Here is a 22,243-nt window from a genome sequence, read left to right on the forward strand (position 1 = left end):
AACTGCTTTCCACAGGGGTTGAACTAGCTTGTTTTCCCACCAACAGTGTTTAAGTATTTTCTTTTCTCTGCAACCTTGCCAATAATTGTTGTTTTGAATTTTTAATAATGGCCAATGTGACTGGTGTGAGATGGTACATTGTTGGGAGCCAGCCTTGGAAGCCCACCTGATTGACAAAGTCCAGGTGTGCTGAGGACCCCTGGCCACAAAGCGAGTCCGGGCAGCTGAGGCCCTTCTGTCTTTCATCTTTGCTGTTGGTACGGCTGAAGACATTCTGTGCAGTTGTGGAAGAAGAAAATGGCATGTTTATGCAAAGTACTCACAGCTAACCTGGAAATGTCATGGTTCATTTTTCCATTTCCCACTATGCTGTTTGGCCTTTTCTAACATATGCAAGGGTTAAACTCTGAAGAACATCAAGAATGCTTTCTTTCACTTGGTTTTAAGTTACTAGATATAGCTTGAGTAAAAAATGATATAAGTATATTCACTCCTTATTTGATTTAGAATTATGCAGTTTAGTGTTTAGACATAAGGTTTTTTAGAAGCACAAGTTTATAGTAAGTTCACTATGAATTCATTATAAGTTCCAGCACTTATCTAGGAGTTATGTAGGTGATTCATAACACTGTTTTCACAGACTTAGGATAAAGATTAATTGTTAAGGTTTTTACTTAATCCTATAGTTAAAATTCTAAGTTAACGTTTATAGAGTGGGTTTTCACTGAATTCATAATATACTAATTGGATACTTTTATGGTAAATTAACTAAATACATAGAGCAACCTTGAGGGCCTGGGAAAACATCCCTAAAAGCTTCTTTTGAGTTCTCTTTAGAAATAAACACTGCAGGATAAGAGAAAAGTAATGAAGACACCTGGACAGGATAGGCAATTACAAAGCTCTGAAGGTCGTAGAAGCCCCAGATGGGAAAACTCCTGACACATGAAGAAATGTACACTTGGAAACTATCTTGAGACATTTCAAGGACTGTAATTCGGGACTTTGGACTAAAACTATCATTTTTGGCTTTATGAATAAGACTCATTGTCTGAATGTTTATAGGGTTCTTGGCTTGTTTGTTGCTAAGACCACTAGATGGTGGTAACTTTTAGAGGATATGTACGTGAAGGAATTTTCTTTGTCTTGCCCCTTTACAAATGGTATAAAAGCCTTCCCTTAGCTAACATTAAACAGCATCTGTTCAGGAAGCAGGTGTCCGAGTATAATATTTTCATCTTTCGCCTATCCGTCTCTCCTTCAGGAAACCTCACGACCCTTGGCAGGGACTGGACCCCCGCAGTATATCATTGTAGTTTTGATTTGCATTTCTCTGATGATTAGTGATGTAGAGCATTTTTCGTATGATTGTTGACCACTTGTATGTCTTTCTTTGAGAAGTGTCTGTTTTTCACTTTTTAACAGGGTTATTTATTTTCTTTCCTGTTGATTCATCTCAGTTCCTTGTAGATTCTAGATATTAGACATTTGTTAGATGCATAGTTTGCGAATATTTTCTCCCATTCTGTGGGTTGTCTCTTTACTTTGTTGATGTTTTGTTTTGCTCTGCAGAAGTTTTTTAATTTGATAAGGTCCCACTTTTCAATTTTAGTTTTACTGTATTTGCTTTAGAAGACTTGGTCATGAATTCATTGTCTAGGCTGATGTCCGGAAGAGTTTTTCCTAGATTTTCTTCTAGAATTTTTAGCTTGAGTTCTTACATTTAAGTCTTTAACCCATTTTGAGTTAATTTTTGTATATGGTTATAAGTGGAGGTCCAGCATCATTCTTCTGCATATGGTTGGCCAATTTTCCCAGCACCATTTATTGAGCAGGAGTGTCCTTTCTCCAATGTTTGTTTTTGATGACTTTGTCAAAGATGAGTTGGTTATATGTCAACCATCTTATTTCTGTGATCTCTATTCTGTTCCATTGGTCAATGTGTCTATTTTTGTACCAGTACCATGCTTCTTTGGTTACTGTAGCCTTGTAATAAAGTTTGAAGCTTGGCAATGTGGTGCCTCTGACTTTGTTCTTTTTGCTTAGGATTGCTTTGGTTATTTGAGCTCTTTTTTGCTTCCATATGAATGTAAGTATTAACTTTTCCAGACATGTGAAAAATAATTCTGGTAGTTTGTCAGGGATTGCCGTGAATCCGTAGAATATAAAATTGAACTTTCCTTAAACACATCCCCTGACTTTTCTTCATCCTGACCTAAAATTTCTATTATAAAGATCATTGATTCAATACAATCAGAGGACGGAGGGTAGATGGTAAATTTATTAGTTATTAATAATTTGTTCATTATTGGAACACTGGAGCTTGTCTTTTGGCTATGCTTTAATCAATTGACCAGCCACTAGACCACTAGAAAAGAAATTAATACTTTGGAAGGTCAGGGGTCAGAATAACACTCATAAAGCAAGTTTCAACAAAAAATCATGAGGGGGTGGTGCTTGTCATGCAGCAGCATTTGGGACTTTGAACAAGGGAAGTAATGAGTCTTCACAGATGAAAATTGTACAGACTTCCCAAAAGAAGGAAGGTAACAAAGTCAACTTTACATGTACAACATTATCAACAGGCGTTACCAAGGAGATTCCTCTGTGTTAAATTTCATTACTACACATTCTATGTGTATTTATCTATGTGTTCATTTGGATTAATATGTATTCTCTTAACAGTCTACTTTTAAAATGAAGATAGTTTTCAGGAAGACTGAGCAACTAAATCATTAACACATTAGTCTGAACTAATTTTTAAGGTTGCTTTTCTGAGATTATCAGTTTGGTCTTTTGAAATAATAAGAAAGATAACAACAGAAGAACTAGAAAAAGAGAGACAAGGTCCACAAAGAAGCAGCAAGAGCTCTGACAACAAAATTTTCCTCAATTTTACCAAGGTTAGATTCTATTTAAAACAAATATGTGAATATATTTAAATTAAGATGTAATATATCATCTATGAAATATAATTTAAATTAAAGGGAAAATAAGATTAAATTGGCTGTAATACGATCTATGCACCACTTTCCAAGTACAAACACTTGATTCAAAGTGAGACCCATCTATATTAAAAGTCTGCTTTGAAGTCCTCCATTTCTTAACAGAACTCGTCAGTCTTGGATTTACCCCAACTTGTATTTTCTACTATCTTCTCCCTTCTTCTAGTGGCTCACATTGCAAAGTGGCAAAGGATTAAACTGTCAAGGGGTAATCATTTGCATTTTGATTATGGAAAATAGCAGTTAAAAAGAGAATGGACTAAGCTGTGTATCTGCTAGATGTTTCTGCTGCATATCCTAAGAGTAGCAACAAAGATCATATTATAAGACATCCTCACTTATGTGGCATTTTGAAGTAAGCAGAGTGAAATGCACCTTAGCAATATCACAAGGAAGAATCTTTAAAAACAAACAAAAAAAGGCATACACAAGGAATTCAAAGACAAGGCTAGTTTCCTTTAGCTTTTTTAGTACTAGGGCAGGGAAAAAGGCCTGCTTGATCAGAGGAAACCTCTTAGCACAAAAATAACCTTTATGGAGCAATTATCTTATGCCAGACTCTGTTTTAAGCATTTCACATGCATTAACTCATTCACTCCCCTCACCATTACATAAAAAGGAAGCTCAGGCACAGAGAGGTTATATATCTAGAAAGTTATGTATCTAGAAAGTGGTAGTGCCAGGATTCCAGGAAGCTTGGTATTCACTAAAGGGCATTCACTTCAAAATATGTGCCAGAGAAAAAGCTAAGAAAATAGAACCTTCTGGAAGTCATGAGGTATGGCGGGGGCAGGGGAAGGTGGAGCGGGGTGGTGGTGTACTGTGTTGGGGAAGGACTGACCCTTATTACCTCTCAATCTCCTGATAGTCCCGCTTGCTTACTGAGCTTAAGCCATCTGGAGCTTTTGCAGTCCCTGAAACTCACCAAGTGTATTTCAGCCTTAAGACTTTTGTCCTTTCCATTTCCTCTGCTTGGAACATTCTTTCTCTAGATCCCTACTTAGTTTTCTTCCAAATTTCATTCAGTTCTCTGCTCATGTCACCTCATCAGAAAATTTCCCAAACTGTTGACTACTGTAACTCAATGCCTCGAATGGGGCCTGGCACATAGAGTGCACTCAATGTATTTGCTGAATAAATGAATAAATACATTAGTGCATAAGAATGAATGCATAAGAATGAAGGAAGAAAGAAAAAGAAAGTCAAAAATTCATTCTCCTTTTCTTTTTGTCTCTCTATGCATTTATTTTTCAACTTTTGGTGGATTAATTTCAGAACTGTAATATGCTCTGTTTTTCACCATAAAAATACATTGATAAAAATTCTAGCCAGGCTCGGTGACTCAGCCTGTAATCCCGTGCTTTGGGAGGCTGAGGTGAGTGGATTGACTGAGCCCGCAGGTTCGAGACCCGCCTGGGCAACTTGGCGAAACCTCATCTCTACAATAAATCAAAAATTAGCTGGGTGTGGTAGCCCGTGCCTGTAGTTCCAGTTACTTGGAAGGCTGAGGCAGAAGGATCACCAGAGCCCAGCAGTTCGGGGTTATAATGGCTGGGTGTGGCCACTGCACTCCAGTCTGGGTGACAGAGTGAGACTCCAACTAAAAAAAAAAAAAAAAAAAAATTCTGCTATTTCTATTCTTATCTCAAGAGCTAATGTGTGTTATAAATATCATAGTAGATTTGCTCCATCTACATCTTTTATTGAAATACTATCTATAAATAATGAAAAATTCAACACATACCAAGATATAATAGGCAGATTCCCATTGTGTTGGAGAGCTCAAACTAAAAGTGATCTCACCCAAGACTTCAGATTGGAAGTAACAGGATCAGATCTTCATACCCTATTTTACTTCTTGTATTTTCTTATGTATTTCTCTTTAATTACTCCCTCCACCCCCAAAATTGAGTTTGGGAAAGGACACCTTGTGGTAATAACCAACATTGCAGTCTTGGTATGTGTTATTACAATCCTACAGATCCTAAGTGCTCGATAGCTAAACTGGTACAAGCAACAGCGATGTAAACATTGTCCTTTTATTTTTGGAACTACAGGCCAAGTAACACTGTATTTTATCAATTATAGGATGAACATTTTTACAGCTCAGAACTGGTATTCAATTTATAACAAATGGCACACCACAGTTTACCTGGCATCATTTTTTCGTAAGAGTACAAAAAAATACTGGTATACCTTACAATTGATGGCATCATAAAAGTGCTAAGATATAGTATATATCACATATAATGAGAAACTTGGAGTAACCAAGATGGATACAATCTAAAAATGCAATATAGGTTTAGTAATTTTTAACAAGCATTTATGTTTTATTATGACTTTTTCTTTTCTTTTTTTTTTTTTTGAGTTGGAGTCTCACTCTGTCGCCCAGACTGGAGTGCCATGGCTGCTCCCGGCCACCACAGCCTTGACCTGCTGGGCTCCCGCGATCCTGCCGCCTCAGCCTTCCAAGTAGCTGGAATTACAGGCTCATGCTACCATGCCCGGCTGATTTTTTGATTTATTGTAGAGATGAGGTCTCCCCAAGTTGCTCAGGCAAGTCTTGAACCCGCGGGCTCAGGCAGTCCACTCACCTCAGCCTCCCAAAGCCGCAGGATTACAGGCTGAGCCACCAAGTCTAGCTTATTATGACCGTTTCTAACTCAAAAGAAACATAGGTAAGTCACTTACTTTAATTCGGAGACATCAGCTTTATCCAGGGAATTTAGAGCCACAATTGCCTTGTCTAAGGCTGGCAGCACACAATTTAGTTCATTGGCAGTTTTCTGCAATAAAAATATAAGCCTTCAAATACATATAGATGAATATATATTTAACCATTTTATATATTTAACTTGGAAAACATAATTTGACATTTTTACAATGCTGATAAATTATGCATCTTGTATGACTTAGTTATCTGCACACAGGCTTGGAAATGTGCTATAGTCCTAAATGTAGTGCATTATTCAATCCCTGTTGAGAAGGTATCTATGGAAAGTTAAAATACTGAGCAGCTTCTGCCTTCTCTCTTAAATTTAGTGTAGTATTATCTGTGTCCTTTTCAAAGAATCAACTTTTTGTTTCATTGATCCTTTGTATTGTCTTTTGGTTTCAATTTCATTTAGTTCTGCCTTGATTTTTGTTATTTCATTTCTTCTGCTAGCTTTGGGTTTGGCTTGTTCCTGCTTTTCTAGTTCCTTAAGGTGTGATGTTAGGTTGTTAACATGTGATCTTTCTGTCTTTTTGATATAGGCTTTACCTACCATAAATTTTCCTCTGAAAACAGCTATCCCAGAGACTTTGATAACTGTGTCATTCATTTTGAAAAAAATTTAAATTTTCTATCTTGATTTTATTGTTGACCCAAAGATCATTCAGGAGCAGATTGTTTGATTTCCATGTATTTGTAGTTTTGAGAGCTACTCTTGGAATTGATTCCTAGTTTTATTCCACTGTGGCATGAGAAGGTACTGATATAATTTTGATTTTTTTGAATTTATTGAGACTTTTTTTTTTTTTTGAGTTGGAGTCTCACTCTGTCGCCCAGACTGGAGTGCAGTGGCCGCTCCCGGCCACCGCAGCCTCGACCTGCTGGGCTCCGGCGATCCTTCCGCCTCAGCCTTCCGAGTAGCCAGAATTACAGGCATGCGCTACCACGCCCAGCTGATTTTTTGATATGTTGTAGAGATTAGGTTTTGCTGCCCAGGCGGGTCTCGAACCCGTGGGCTCAGGCAATCCACTCACCTCAGCCTCCCAAAGGCGCGGGGTTACAGGCTGAGCCACCGAGCCCGGCTAAGATTGAGAAGGAGGGAATCCTCCCTAATTCATTCTACATAGCCAGTATCATCCTGATACAAAAGCCAGGAAAAGACACAACAACAAAAAAGAAGACTACAGATCAATATTCCTGATGAACATAGGTGCAAAATTCCCCAACAAAATATTAGCCAACAGAACCCAACAGCATATCAAAAAGATAATTCACCATGATCAAGTGGGTTTCACCCTAGAGATGTAAGGATGGCTCAACATATGTAAGTCAATAAATATGACTCTCACACCAACAGACTTAAAAACAAAAATCATACGACCATTCCAATAGACACAGAAAAAGCATTCAATAAAACACAGTATCCCCACATGATAAAAACCCTTAACAAAACAGGTATAGAAAGAGCATACATCAAAATAATAGAAGTCATATATTACAGACTCACAGACAACATAATGTTGAATGAGGAAAAGTGGAAAGCATTCCTCCTCAGAAGTAGAACAAGACAAGGATGCTCACTTTTGTCACTTCTATTCAACATAGTACTGAAAGTCCTAGCCAAAGCAATCAGGCAAGAGAAGGAAAAAAAGGGTGTCCAACTTGGAAAAGAGGGAGTTACAGTATCTCTGTTTGCTGATGATATGGTCTTATACCTAGGAAACTCAAAAGATTCCTCCAAAAAACACCTGACAAACAAATTCAGTAAAGTCTCAGGTTACAAAATCAACACACACACAAATCAGTGGCACTACAATACACCAATAACAACCAAACTGAGAATCAAATCAAGAATTTGATCTCATTTACAATAGCTGCCAAAAAGTAAAATGTTAAGGAATATATTTTACCAAGGAGGTGAACCATCTCTATATGGTTCAAGTTTGTTTCCATACAGGTGTATGTAGTTATCTCTGATAATCTTTTGTATTTCTTTGGGATCAGTTGTGACTTTTTCTTTTGCATTTTTGCTTGTGTTTATTTGGGCTTTTTTTCTCTTTTTCTTGGTCTAGCTAGGGGTCTTATCTTGTTTATCCTTTCAAAGAGTCAGTTTTTTGTTTTGTTGATTTTTTTTTGTATTATATTTTTGTCTTCTATGTTCCAAATTTGGTTTTTTATTTTGGTGATCTGGGTTCTTTTGCTGAAGTTAGGGTTTTGGTGGTCTTGCTTTTCCAGCTTCCTTAGGTGATTTGTTAGGCTGTTAACTTGTAATCTTTCCATTTTCTTCATATGTTCATAGAGATATGAATTCCCCTCTTAGTACTGTTTTCATGACATACCAGAGATTCTGGTAAGATGTTTCTTCACTTTCATTTGTTTCCCGGTATCTTTTAATCTCTGTTTTAATTTCTGTGTTGACCCAGGAGTTGTTTAGCTTCATGCTGTTTATTGTCCATATTCTTGTGGGTTTTGGGGAAACTTTGTTGTTGTTGATTTTTAATGTATTTCACTGTGGTCTGAGAAAGTGCATGGCAGTTTTTTGATCTTATGGAACTTGTTTATGCTTGATTTATGGCCAAGGATGTGGTCGATCTTAGAGTAAGTTCCATGTGGTGAACAGTAGAATGTATATTCTGTGGCTGTTGGGTGGGGTGTTCTGTAGGTATCAATTAAGCCCATTCGGTCAAGCGTCACACTGAGGTTCCAGATCTCCTTGTTGACTTTTTATCTTGATGTTCTGTCTGGGGTTACTAGTGGAGTGCTTTTAAGGCCCAGCTCTGATAGTGTTAGAGTCAATATCTTCTTTTAGTTTACCTAGAAGCAGCTTTATGAAAGTTGGTGTCCCTATGTTGGGTGCATATAGGTTTAGGATGAATATTTTTTGTTGATGAATTGTATCTTTTATCATTATGTAGTGACCATTCATATTTTTTTCAATTTTTGATAGTTTAAAGGGTATTTTGTCTGATATTAAGATCACAATTCCTGCTTTCTTTTGTGCTCTGTTCATCTGAAAATTTGTTTTCCATCCTTTTACTTTGAGTCTGTGAGTGTCCTTTTTGGTGAGATGAGTCTCTTGGAGACAACATATTGTTGCTTCAAGATATTTTATCCAGTTTGCCATTCTGTGTCTTTTCAGTGGTGCATTTAGTCCATTCACATTCAGGATAATTATTGAGATGTGAGAGTTTATCCCTGTCATGAGGTTCTTATAGAGTTTGTTGCTGCTGCTGTTTTGTTTGTTGTCTTTCTTTTGATTTTTGTGTTGATTCATATGTGTTTTCAATCTTTTCCCTGCATTCTTGGAAAGGGTATATCATCTTTTTTTACTTTCTTCTGTGTTTAATACTTTCTTAAGTGTTTCTTGTAGAGCTGGTCTGGAGGCACCATGAACTCTTAGAGGTTGAATATCTGGGAAGGATTTTAATTCTTCATCACTGATGAAACTTAGCTTAGCTGGATAGGTAATTCTTGGTTGAAATTGTTTATCTTTGAGAACTTTGAAGATTGGACTGCAAATTATCCTAGCCTGAAGTAATTCTGTAGAGAAGTCTGCTGATATTCTAATTTGTCTTCCCCAGTAGGTAGTCTGACCTTTCTCTCTTGCTGCTTTTAGAATTTTTTTCTTTTATACCTACTTTGTGTAGGTGAATTACTGTGTGTCTAGCAGTTGGTATTCTCATTTGTTGTCTTGTAGAGGTTCTCTGAATCTCTTGTGTTTGAATGGTCATGTCACTGATGAGATGAGGGAAGTTTTCTTGGATAATTTCATGGAATGTTTGTTCCAGGGTGGTCTCTGTCTCTCTGTTTGCCTCAGGGAATCCAATTAACCTTATGTTCAGCCTCTTAAAATAATTGCTCATCTCTTGGAGATTTTGTTTTTTCTTTTTAAGTTTCTCTTCTGTGTTTAACAGTTTGGCTTATTCCATATTTTGGTCCTTAAGCTCTGAGATTCTTTCTTCTGCTTGGTTAATTCTGCTTTCCATGCTTATCAGTTTGTTATTTATTTCATTCACTGTATTCTTTTATTGCTGTTATCTCAGTTATCATCTCCTTCATTCTTTCCTCTTTTCTCTCCTCATTTCTATTTGTTCTCTCTACTAATATCTTGATATCTGGGTTTGTGGTTTGAGACCAGTCATTCTGGGGGCTCTTCATTATTTGAGTTCTGAAGTCTGTATTCTCAGTAGCTAACCTCCCAAGGGTCTGTGTGAGACTCTATTCTTCCTGTGGTTTTTCTTAATTTGTTTAGAGTTCCCCCCCATTTAAAAAAATCTCTTCTTTAATTCTGTTGTTCAATTGCTTTTATTTCTGTTTGCAGAATCTCTTATTCTTCCTTATGTAGATTCTCTGGTTTTGTTCAATTCTGAAGCTGGACTGGAGGTGGGGGCTTGTGCTTTTTGCAGGTTTGAGATTTAATGAAGGGGGAGCTGTGATTCAAAAGCTATCTGCAGGTCCCAGTATCTGCTGGCTGGTTGTGGGCCCCCCTGGAACCCACTTCCCACTGCCTTACAATCTGTTTATGTGGTGGGGGGGTATCTGTTTGCCCCCTGAAAGCAAAATGAGATAAGAAAAGGGAAAAGAATGGACAAAGGAAGGATGATGATGAAAGGAAGGTGGAGAGAGAGAGAAGAAGAAAAGGGAAAACAGACAGGTGTACCAACTAATGAATAGACAGAGAAACAAACAAAGACAGAAAAAACAAAAAAGACAAAAACATAAGACAATCATACAAACAAACAAATAACCCCCCCGTTGGTGTTCTCTCCCTTAAAAATACCCATACACAAACAGAAAATCTAAAAAAAAAAAAACAACTAAGACAATAGAAACAAAACAAGTATAAAAATATAAATAAAAAAAGGGAGAAGAAAAAATTAAGCAAAAACTAAAACAAAAAACAAATAAGAAGAAAAAAAAAACTTGCTCTGTGGCCATTTCTGTAACTCCAGGTTCCTTTTGGCTTAGGAGTGGCTCTGGTCTCCAGGGCCTCCCCTCCACTCTCAGTGCAGTTGACAGGGTTGCTTTCAGCATGGGCCAGATGCCACATGGACTGCTGTGGGAACAGGATGGATCAGATCTGGACTCACCCTACTTTCTGCTGCTGCTCTCAAGTACCCCACTCAGATCTGACATTTTTGTACCTGCTCCAGCATGGAGGCGGGGAGTGTTTCTCCAAGACCAAAGAGAGGATGGCCTTGGAGTCCCTAGATGGAAACTGTGGGGAGCTGAGTGGGGCAATGCAGGTCTCTGCCTGGTCCTGCAGATGGTGCCCATTGGCGTATCATCACCTGTCTTGGAGTTTTATTCCAGATTTTCACAATCTGCCTCCTCCACGGCTCCTCCTGCTCATGCCCGATCTGCTGTTGCAGGTGATGGGATGGGCCAGGTGCCAGGAGGTGAGGCGCAGCTCTCGTCTGCTGCCTCCTCTCAAGAGAACCCTGAGAAAAGCAGACAATCCAATCACAGGATGGTGGTAGGTTGCAGTCACCTCCAGAGGCAAGCCCCAGGTGCATGAACCTGAGTTTCCCCTCAGATGGATTTTCACTCACCCACCAGCACACACCCACTCATGTAGAGAGTCTTTATGGACACTCGCTTTTGTGGAGACTCTCACAATTTGGCCAGTTCCAGTGCCATCTTGCCCGGAAGCACAGGCTTGCCAATATTAACTTTCATATCTAATTGTGTACTAGTAATTTTGCATTTTAAAAAAATATGACTTCAAAATTATTTAAGCTTTAGTCCCTAATGAACTTGGCTTTATCTCTGAAGGAAAAAGATTACCCTTTATAGTATGGCAAAAAAGAAAAAAAAAACACAAGAAAAATGTGAATTTCTCTGTATCCACTTTCACTTGGCCTAAAATATGAAATGCCAAAATTAAGTTGCACTGTTATTTAATATATTGACCAAAGTGGCACCTTCTGGTGGTTGACAGAGCAGAGGTTATAGGGCACTCACAGTGAGACTTATGTGGTGTCTTGATGGAAGCGTGGAAGCTCCACATCTGAGAAGGGTCCACAGTGGGACCTTCCCTGTTTCCTTAACACTCGGACATTAGGAGGCCTTGCAGTTTATTGGTGTCCAAGTTACAGGATTTGACTCTTCAGTTTGAAATAAGTTAGATCTGAAAACATGGACTGATAGCATAAAAAGATTTCTAAAATAAACACTGAATTGAAGGTAATGCTAATAATGGAAGCACAAGTAGACAACAAGAAAAAGGCAGGCTGACACTCCTTTAATTGTTGATATAAACTTTTCTTCAACCATATTATAAGGCAAAAAATAATGATGAACTAAGCAGAAACGTCAGTCACAAATTTTTGAAACCACCAAGAAGTCTATTTGAAATACGTATTCACATTCACTATTGTTCACAATAAACCTTATCCTAGGTATTTGTTGGGCTTTGGGACATTAGCCAATGATAGTCACTTATGCACATAATTTATAAATGAATAATCATGCACATTCTGTAGTATAGGCTCATATATATATGTTTTTGTAATTGATGGAGTTGCTTGATTAAAAATGTTTGCACATAGAAAACATAAAATTCCACTTTCCACCTCCTCAGCAGCAATGGCTGCTGATGAGACCAGTAATCAGACCAGATTACTGTGCATTCAGTAATCTGCTAAACCACATTGGCTCCCGCTGGATCCTGACTGGAGAGTATAGAGGGAAACGGCCAGTTTACAAAGACAGGGTTATTCAGTCAACAGCAGAAGTGACACACACCACATAGCCAGTCCCTAGAGCTGCCTTGTTTCTTGCAGATTTTCCTCTTGAAAGCCAAGTGTATTTTTGATATAGCCTGAATGAGTTTCCGTTCATCATAACCAGAAGAACTTCCTAGGATTGAAGGTGTCTCAAAGATAGGACCATGTAATTTTGTACTCCCTACTTTCATTTAATAATGTCCTTTGTGTAGTAGGAACTCAATAAATTTTTTGAGATAAAAATAAAAAGTATCTATAGTTGGGACAATATATGTTTAAAAGCAGTCTGTCTGATTTTTAAATTCTGGGGTTAGTAAATAAGTTTGAAAATATCCAAAATATTTTTATTGACTATATTTTGACTTTACCTGAGCATAATCTTCCACAATTCTTATATCTTCGGCCACAATTTTTTCATCCTGTTTAACAAGCATCTGAACTTTCTCAACTACTTGTGAATCTTTCTGTAGTTTTTCTATTAGGGTTTCTGTTTCCTAATTAACCAAATAATCCTGCTTAGAATTAATTTTAAGAGACATGATCTATTTTTTAAGAAAGAAATGCAAACAAATCATTTCATTATTACAAACTTTATCCAAATCATCCTGAAATACATTTGTTTAACAGATAAATTAGGATAACTACAGTAACTATCAATTCATACAATATGCATAAAGGATGATGAGTGATTATTTTTAGAATGCTTGATAGGACTGCAAGTTACCTCAGTGCATTTCAGATGGATTTAGCTAATTAACTAGGAAATAATTCCATATAAGCGCCTTTAGTTAGCTAAATACCTGTTATCACATTTAATTATCAAAATTTAATAGTATTACTACTTTGCTGTTACTGTTTTTCTCATTTTGCAGATAAGAAAATTGAGACTAAAAGACATCAAATAATTATTTTTTAAGGTTACACAACTACATGGTAACAAAGCTAGAATCCTATCTTTGTCCAGTATAGAAACTTTGCTTTCAAACACTGTTGTATATTAGACTATAACATTTTAAAAAGAAATTTCAAGCCAAATATACCTTTGTTTTTTGTTCTATTTGAGGGCCAAGAACCAAGAGCTCCTCCTGCATATCTGTAACTAGTGTGGTTGCTTCCAGGATTTTGGATAGACCAATATAGAAACCTTCCCTAAAGGGAAAAAAAAAGTATTAAGAAGGTGTAAGATTATAACAAAATATTAGCAAATATAATTTGACAATATATAAAAAAATTATACCAAACTATGGCCAAATGGGATTTATTCCAGGGTTGTAAGACTGGCTCAAAATTTTAAAGTCAATTAAAGTAATCTACCATATTAGCAGGCTAAAGAAGGCAACTCACCTCTACATCAATATCAATTGATTCAGAAAAAGCATTTGATAAAAATGTGTGCTAAAAACGCTTATAAAACTAGGAATAAAGGGGAATTTCTTCAACTTGATACAGATCAGATGTTATTAAAAATAAAAGGGACTCAAAGGAAAAACGAAGAAAGATAACTGAACATCTGAGGTTCAGCTCCCACTGTAGCACACACTTTAAAGCAATTTGAGCTTTAAATTTAATAATTCCCCAGAAAGATACCATCCACTTAAACAGAAGATTTAATGATAAGTTTTGGGATGGAGAAGAAGCCCAAGTTGGCTGTAAAAGAGTCAAACCACATAATTAACACCTCCCACATTTTCTACTCCCATATCTATCCCTGGAAAACCAGGCTACTGAAATTCGTGAGAAGCCAAGAAGAGTTGGGCGGTGACCTTGTGTTTCTTTTGCCACTTAACTATACTTGCTGGATATGGGAAGTTATGGATGTTGATGATAAGATCATGCATATAAGGTGACAACTCTTAAGATTGTCATGGTATGACCCAGACATCAGGGGGTGGGAGAGAGATGTTTTAGGATAGCACAATATTTTTTCTTTTCTTTTCTTTTTTTTTTTCCTGAGTTGAAGTCTTACTCCGTCGTCCAGGTTGGTGTACAGTGGCACACCACGGTCACCCACTGGGCTCAGGTGATCCTTTCACCTCAGCCTTCCAAGTAGCCGGAACTACAGGCACACTACCATGTCCGGCTAATTTTTGATTTATTGTAGAGATGAGGTCTCGCCAAGTTGCCTAGGCTGTCTCGAACTCGTGGGCTCAGGCAGTCCACTCACCTCGGCCTCCCAAAGTGCTGAGATTATAGGTTTAAGCCACCACGCCTGGCAATAGCACAAAGTTTGTAAGGAGGAAACTACTGAATCACCTAGGGATGTGTCTGGGTATATGTTGTTAGTAAGGCATGAAGAAGACTGGAAAAAGGGTGAGGTGATTGTGACAGGGATTGCTCATACTGATTACATGGCCGTGAATGAGGAGCAATAACTCTGGGTGGTAGGGAGGGGATACATCAGATCCCAGGAGGTTAAGAGTAAAAGGAAAGTCCGTTAATCTCCTTTGTCTCTTGTCTGAAGGGTATCTGGCCAATTTACCTAGACTGTTGCCACCAGCTTCAATTTAATTGTTGATCAACAAAAATCTTTAGTCAAAGGACTCTCAGAAACCTCAGAACGATCTCTACTCGAAACAATAGAACAAGATTAACTTTGTGAACACTGATGATTCCTTTTAGCCTCATTATATTCACAAACTAACTCAAATGCTCTAAATTTAATGATGTTGAATCAATCATGCCCCACATGAGCTTGTTAACAAAATCCTAATAAAATTAGATCCTGACACCATATTAGGAGGTTGCTATTATTTCTTATGAAAGTATCAGGCCTATACTTGCCTGCCACACACAAACCAGTCTAAACTCTCCAGTATGAATAGTGCAGAAAAATCACATTTCCCTGAACTTCTTCACAGCTAGTTGAGACAGAGTATGTGCCACTGCCAGTACTTCTTGATATATCTGGATTAACATTTTTAACTGGCTTGGCTTCAGAAAGGGAGGCTGGCTATGGCATATCCTCCAAGTAGGTGTCATAATCATGGTCACTCTCATCCAGTGTTCCTTAAGACAAATAGGATGGATTTGGTCCAAGCCCCTATCAGTACAATTAATACTGTACTGGGAGAGGCCTAATTTTTAAAGATAATTTTTAACTGGATGATAGGTTTGAGGGATGGGCTTGTAGAGAAATTGTTCTACCATCGTGCCTTGGTAGCCTTTCATAACTCCACATAGGTCATATAGGGAAGGCTTAGCTGCAACTGATCTAAGTGTTGGCAGAACACCCTGATCCTCCCAGAAAGTGAGAACAAGGGACACTTGTGAGCAGATGCCACCAGGCCATTTCTCACTCATTTCCCTGTCTTCCTGGGAGGTTTGTCATGAGACAGTTTCTTAATGTCTCCTGTGTTCCTATTAGGTATGAGCCTTTCTGCCTCTCATTTTTTCCCCCACTTCCTCAGGTACAGCTGCTGGCTATGTAACTGCTTAGCTGAGCATGGCATGGGCTCCTCAGAAATAGGGTATTCTGCTGTTTGTGTCATAGTCATCCAACGCCTTTTATTTTGGTGTAATCCCATGGGTCAAGGGATATGGAGAGTGGCATCCATTAGTTACTCTTGCTTTCATTGTCTATGTAAGTAATACACTATCTAGTTAAGTTAAGAATTGTTTATTTACTGACCAAATCTGTCAGCCTTGCCTTGACAAGGGCTGCCTTTGAATGCATGAAGGGGAAATAGCAACCTTAACTCTTTTAAGATCTTCTGCAGCTTCTGGCTTTCTCCTCCCAACAAAAAGGCAGACTCGGGCTCACCATTTTTGCATTTGTGCCTCTTTTTACACATAAAAGTCACCAATATAAAATATCTTTCTGATTTGGTCTCGATGTCTTACCTTTTCATTTGCATCTTCTTCTCTTGAGACTTCAAAACGTGAGCAAATGTTTCCATGAATAGCAAGTAGCTACCGGGAGTGATATAATAATGCCTTCCAGTTTCTTGAAAGTATTCTGTGCTCAAGTCTTTTATACTTTTGTAAATTTGGACACATGTTGGGGCAAGTTTTTCTTCTAAGCTCTAAAGAATAATAATTTTTAAGAATTTAGAGAGAGGAATCCAACTATATGCAAAAACAGAAAGTTGAGCACTGCCAATTGATTAAAATCGTTTATCATTTCTTAGATGTGGAGATGTAGAGAAAAGTCCTGGATAAGTGGGACCAAGAAAATATGCATTTTAGTGGGTGAGATGATGGTGGGGTAGAAGAGGCAACAATATAGCTAATGACTAATGTCATGCTATACTCCAATCTCCTAAGCTTTACTCTAATTTCTGCTACAGCCATACAAGAATTTAGGGCACCAGCATCAATGACCAAGGATTATGGTGCTTTCTTTGTCTTTTATCTTTGTTAAAGTTATCAATAGCAAGGTACTAAAAAATGTTTTCTTGCTTAAACTAAAACTACAAAAATGCAAGGGCCCAAAGGATATATAGGTGGGCAAAATCCGGGTAGAAATAATGTTGTCTTTGCTTAGATTGAGAGAGATTTCTGATTTAGACATAATCTAGTCTTGGTTACCTATCTCCAGTCCACTGAACTAGCCAAACACTGGTCACTTTTAACCCAGCTGCATTTTCTTTCTGGTTCTATCCTGTTTCTACTCTTCTTGGCCTTCGCTTTCCTTGAACACCTGGACCAGTAAGGATGCAAGTCGCTCCCTAGGTTCCACACTGAGTTTCAGGCCTCTATGCATTTACAGTTCCTTTGGTCAATCCTCCTTGCCCCTTTTCTGTCAGCTGGATCCTATGAGATCTTCAGTTTAATCACTCTAGAATAGATTCTTACTTGTAGCTCATACATTCTGAGCAATTTTTTTGTGTTGTGGCTTGTGCTCTCATTTCTTTGTAGTTTTGTTGTTGCAGCAAAGCCAGAACAATTTTCTGTATTATTTTTTATTTTAAAAATGTGGGGTACACACCAGGGTTAGGTATACAAATGTCCATTATGCAGTTACCCTTGTTAATGAGGTGTGCCCCTCCTTCCCCTGGCAGTTTCCCACTCCTGACAATCCCTTTCTTATAGTATTATGATAATTGCAAAATAATTTTCAAGAGATACAGAGAAAGTTGCAGCATCTTTATGAAAATGGATGTTGTTTCCTTCATGGAAATTTGCGTTCACTGTGGGGCCAGAATAATGAAGAGACCCAGGCAGTGTGGAATCTGAATCTGGGTCTTTGAAATAGGGTGAATTAGGGAGCAAAAGAGATGAGGAACTGATAAGGTGTCAGGACAAACACTTGGCACATTTTATAATTTGGCTTAACGCTTCCTGTTTTTGCCCATCAAGGGTTCACTGCGGTTCAGAGACATAATACTGTCAGATGCTGTTAATAAACGGAAACCTTCACCTGCATTAGATATTTACCTCTCTGTTCTCAATATTCATTTTTTCTCTTAAGAATGAGTTGGCTACAATAAGGAGAGCTTCTTCTGGCCACCTCTCGTACCAGTCGATTGTGCAAGAGCTAATCATAGAAGGATATGCTCTACAAGTTTGGCGGAAGTTAGGTCCTTCAGGACTCATAATCATAAAAATATGAAGATTTTTGTATATTCTCTGAAAATTAATGAAAATATAAATTGTTAAAATGTAATCCACTGCTCTGAAAAAATATTATGTTGTCGAAAATTCCATCGAAAACTTCTTTCAATCTTTCCTTAGTGGGTAGACTAGTGACTGATCAATGGTGCATTAATTGCCTAACATAGACAGGGCAATTCCAAGGGCAGCTAATAGTCCCACAGACCCCTTCTGAGGAAAGTAGCCATGCTTTGCTCTGCGCAACCCCCATCCTTTTAGCTTCAGCTGGATGAACTGGGTAGGGGAGGCACTGGACTGAGAACACCCCTTGTAAAATTCAACTTTTATGATGGAGTCTGGTGCTAGAGTTCTGTTCAGTAGGGGACCCTATATAAGATGGTAGTGGGTCTGGCTATTTGAACAATTCCTCTGTAGTGGTGCTCATTTAAGACCCACAGAAACTCAAAGTGAGAAAATGGTCAGATGAACTAAAACTGAAAGAAACAGAGACTAACATTATGGGTAGAGTATTGAGAGGCAGTAATACACTCCTGCAGACAAAGGATTACAGCTAAGCAAAATTAGATCCTACATGATTTTACAGACCCTGCAGGCTGAGTGCTACTTTCTTTGAGATTTGCCTGTTTCTTTTCCTCATAAGACCCAACTGTGCTGTTGCTCTTCTTGGGTTCTTGGCAAGACTGACCATGGGGCACAGATTCCTTACTCCTTATTTCCATATGACACTTTACAATAAATCCACATCATTGAAAACAGCCTCAGTGAGTCAGTGTTCTTTTAAACTCAGAGCCCAACTGTACAAAGTAATAATATCTGTCAGTATCAAGCAACCTATTTTGCCAAATAAGAATGGTAAAGCTGAAAGAAGATTAAAGGGCAAGATTTTTCTCTTTTTCTTCCTCTTTGTCTTTAAAAAAATTATAAGGGCAAATAAAACTGCTCAATACAAAATTCATACAATACAGAAATGTTTATAGTAAAAATGAAAAATGCCTCTCTTTGCCTTACCTATCCCCCAAACTCTTATCTAGAGATATCAAGGTAGCAGTTTAAAGTATGCCTTTACTATTTATTATTATTGTAAGACACATCAAATAATTTTTAGAAGTATAGTATTTTATATATATAATATATATTTATAAAACATTATAAATAATGAAATAAATGATTATAATTTATTTCTAATTGAGATTATTTATTTATTTCTGTTTTTTATTTTTGGAGCACACTGTTCTCCACACTCCAAAGTAGGATTTCTTTGTTCATCTTTACCACTCACAATCTGATGAATAAACCAAATACAGTAAAAACGCACTAGAGTGTCACAATTATCAGGATAAATGCTAGCCTTTCTACCACAGCATTTAAATATATAGCTCAATCCAAGTGTTCATTCATATTATCTTGTTTTCTATCAGTTGTGGATTCATTTTGAAATTTAAAAAATATTTTCTTCTTGTGATAGATTACTAAGTCTCTACTGAGGTGGCCAGGTTCAATTTTTAAAATGATCCTATTATAGACAAAAGTTAGCACCAGAAATAAGTTTATCTGTGGTCCTTCCCCAGTGAACATTTCAGTTTAGGTAATCATGTTTACCCATTCACTAAGCTGTGGGACTCAGTTATCATGCTTCAAAGACACAGAAAACTTTTTTCATTTGGTCTAGTCTATGTCTCTCATCAAACCAGTTCTTTCATAGTAACTCTGCTGCAGTCTTCATTCTGAATAGCACCTGTTCTATCTGGTCAATTTACTTCTGTATCTGTCACCTCCTGGTCAATTCTAGGACTATTCAAAGGGATGCAAGGATTCTTATTTTTTTGTATTTCCAGACTTGTTACCAACATAGCTGAAATAAAAACCTCATTAGCTAGGAAGGAATCTCAGGGTAAGAAATAAACTGGGGATCTTATTTTTCATTTGATTGCCTCCAGCTGTTATTATTTTTTTAAACCATTCATAGCTAGACAGGCTCAGATCTTTGTTAATCTTTGACCTACCTAAGGGTATAATGATGTATCTGTGGGTAGTGTGATCATTATTTTAGCTGCAAAGCTCATTTAAAGAACTAAATAAATTATACCCAACTTGAAAATCATGTACAGAATTATAAACATGGTCTACTTTTAATTTAACATGATAATTTGATAAAGCCAACTTGAAAATCATGTACAGAATTATAAACATGGTCTACTTTTAATTTAGCATGACAATTTGATAAGGCCAACCCACAAAAAGTACCTTTTGAAAGAATGAAAGCAAAGATTGTCTATCATCCATATTACCAGACGGTTCAGCATGAGACCTGATCTTTATTGCAATAGAGTCCAGCTCCTCATTTTCAAACAAGTCACGTATTCTTCTTGAATTGACAATGAAGTTCAAGTCTTCCAAAAATAAGTCCTTAGGTGAAATATACATTTAATCAGGAATGAGAAAATTATTCGTATATTCTCCTCTGAACACACCAAATTGAGAAAGCAATAGTGATTAAGGAGAACTGAGGCTAGTTTTTAAAGCCACCTTCTTAATTCAAACTCATCAAACAATCTTTTTTTTCTGAGTCAAAACAAGCTTAATTCATTCATCCATTCATTCAAATATTAGAGAAACATATACTTGGTTACTGACAGCATGCCAAATGCCTGTGTTAGGCACTGGGAAGAGTTATGGAGGGATGGGTATAATAAGGAATTGGGTAGGAACCCTACCTCAAGAAGTTCATAGAGCCCTCAATACATCTACATTTGTGTTTGAATAGTAGTAGGTAAACTAGACATAATATGACTGAAGGATTATTTTAATTTAATAGTTCATCTCTATATAGGGCTCCAGATCTAATGGGAAAGGTAACAGAGGAGAAAAAGCAGGGAAAGAAACTCTACTGGAAAGTATTATAAATTATAAAAGTATTATAATTTACATAATAACTTATAAAAATATGAATGTTTTTCTTTTGAGAATAAATCCCAGGTTTCTTTTTTTAAAAAAGCATTAAAAATGTCAATAGCATTATTGACTTTCTTTAGGACACTCCTTAGACACTCACAGGTTCTTGATATTTCAGTTCAGGTAGGGAAGGCCAGAGAGCTCATGGGCAATCTCCATTAGAGGCCAACAGAGGTGACACAGGGCTGACTGACTTCCTGTCTTACCTCATACATGATGAACTACCAAAGCTTATTAAACACATTGATTGTTAACTACTCTTTTTGAGTCATAGGAAAAGCAATGCTATGGCCAGAAGAAACCTGTGAAGTGTGGAAAGCAGATACAGTGATTATAAAGTCCTGAATAACCTAGGAGTAGAGAAGCAATGTTCATTTAAGCTTTGGCCTAAAATGATTTTCTGAAAAATGTCATTAACTTAGAACAATGGGCTCTAATGGGCTCTAAATGGAATGGGAGAAACTAGATCTTTTGAAATCCAGAAAGAAAGTATGTATCAGAAGCCTCAATTAGATCAATAGAATGGTATATTTAAGTTTGGGAAGGGAGAATATAGATACAGCAGAAAAACTAGTTATTATGGAGTATAGCGGATATGATTATGGCATTTGAGTTTATTCTCAACATATGGCATTAAAAGTTCTATAGAGAAAACCTCAGCATTAGGAGTAAAACAGAATGAGAGGGTGAAACAATATTCATACTATATATTTCTGGATCATAAATAATAAACAATATTCCATTGAAATTTTGCCACAGAAGAGTAAACACAATTTGAAATGACATTGTTAATTTTGTTTTGGCCCACAGAAAGGTATGGCTTGTGCAACATAACAGAACTAAAAAAGCATGTGATTAGAAATTTTTGCTTTATGTAAAAATAGCATATTCTGGGCCTGATGACTTTGGCAAGATAGCTGAGTAGAGGCACCTAGCACTAACCTCTCCACAGGAAAGAACCAAGGCAACAAATAAACAGCAAAGATTTGACTGGATTGTTGAAGGGAGAATGCTAGAGTGCAGTGAGAGTGGAGAGGTAACTGTGGTAAATGGGAGCCCAGGAGAGAGCATAGAGGTACCCTGCCTCTGCAGCCCTGACTCCCTTACTAAGATCAGCTGGAAGTCAGGATGGACTTCTCCTTGTAAGGAACAGGCAAGCAGAAGAACCCGACTATCCCCCATTGCCACTGCAAACACCTATAATCCTTACTAGAGTAGAATTCCACAGTTCTTGCAAGCCCTGAGGCCATTTTTGAGAGCCACTGGGAATTCATGCAGCTGCATTGCTCCAG

At 37.4% G+C, this 22,243-nt stretch overlaps 1 protein-coding gene across 1 annotated transcript in view; it reads right to left on the reverse strand.

The window, feature by feature from the left end:
• The window catches only part of DNAH14 (dynein axonemal heavy chain 14), a gene marked incomplete at its 5' end in the record, with an annotated part of 163,809 nt that overhangs the window by 109,679 nt on the left and 31,887 nt on the right, over positions 1–22,243 (reverse strand). Inside the window, 6 exons of the mRNA XM_008072496.2 lie at positions 5,697–5,791; positions 12,815–12,940; positions 13,487–13,595; positions 16,287–16,468; positions 17,823–18,014; positions 20,244–20,405. Of these exons, the coding sequence (XP_008070687.1) occupies positions 5,697–5,791; positions 12,815–12,940; positions 13,487–13,595; positions 16,287–16,468; positions 17,823–18,014; positions 20,244–20,405 (866 nt within the window). The remainder of the gene's footprint in view (positions 1–5,696; positions 5,792–12,814; positions 12,941–13,486; positions 13,596–16,286; positions 16,469–17,822; positions 18,015–20,243; positions 20,406–22,243) is intronic.

This window comes from Carlito syrichta, unplaced genomic scaffold, assembly GCF_000164805.1.
Source record: "Carlito syrichta isolate Samal-C Ts95f unplaced genomic scaffold, Tarsius_syrichta-2.0.1 Scaffold315294, whole genome shotgun sequence".
NCBI lineage: Eukaryota > Metazoa > Chordata > Mammalia > Primates > Tarsiidae > Carlito > Carlito syrichta.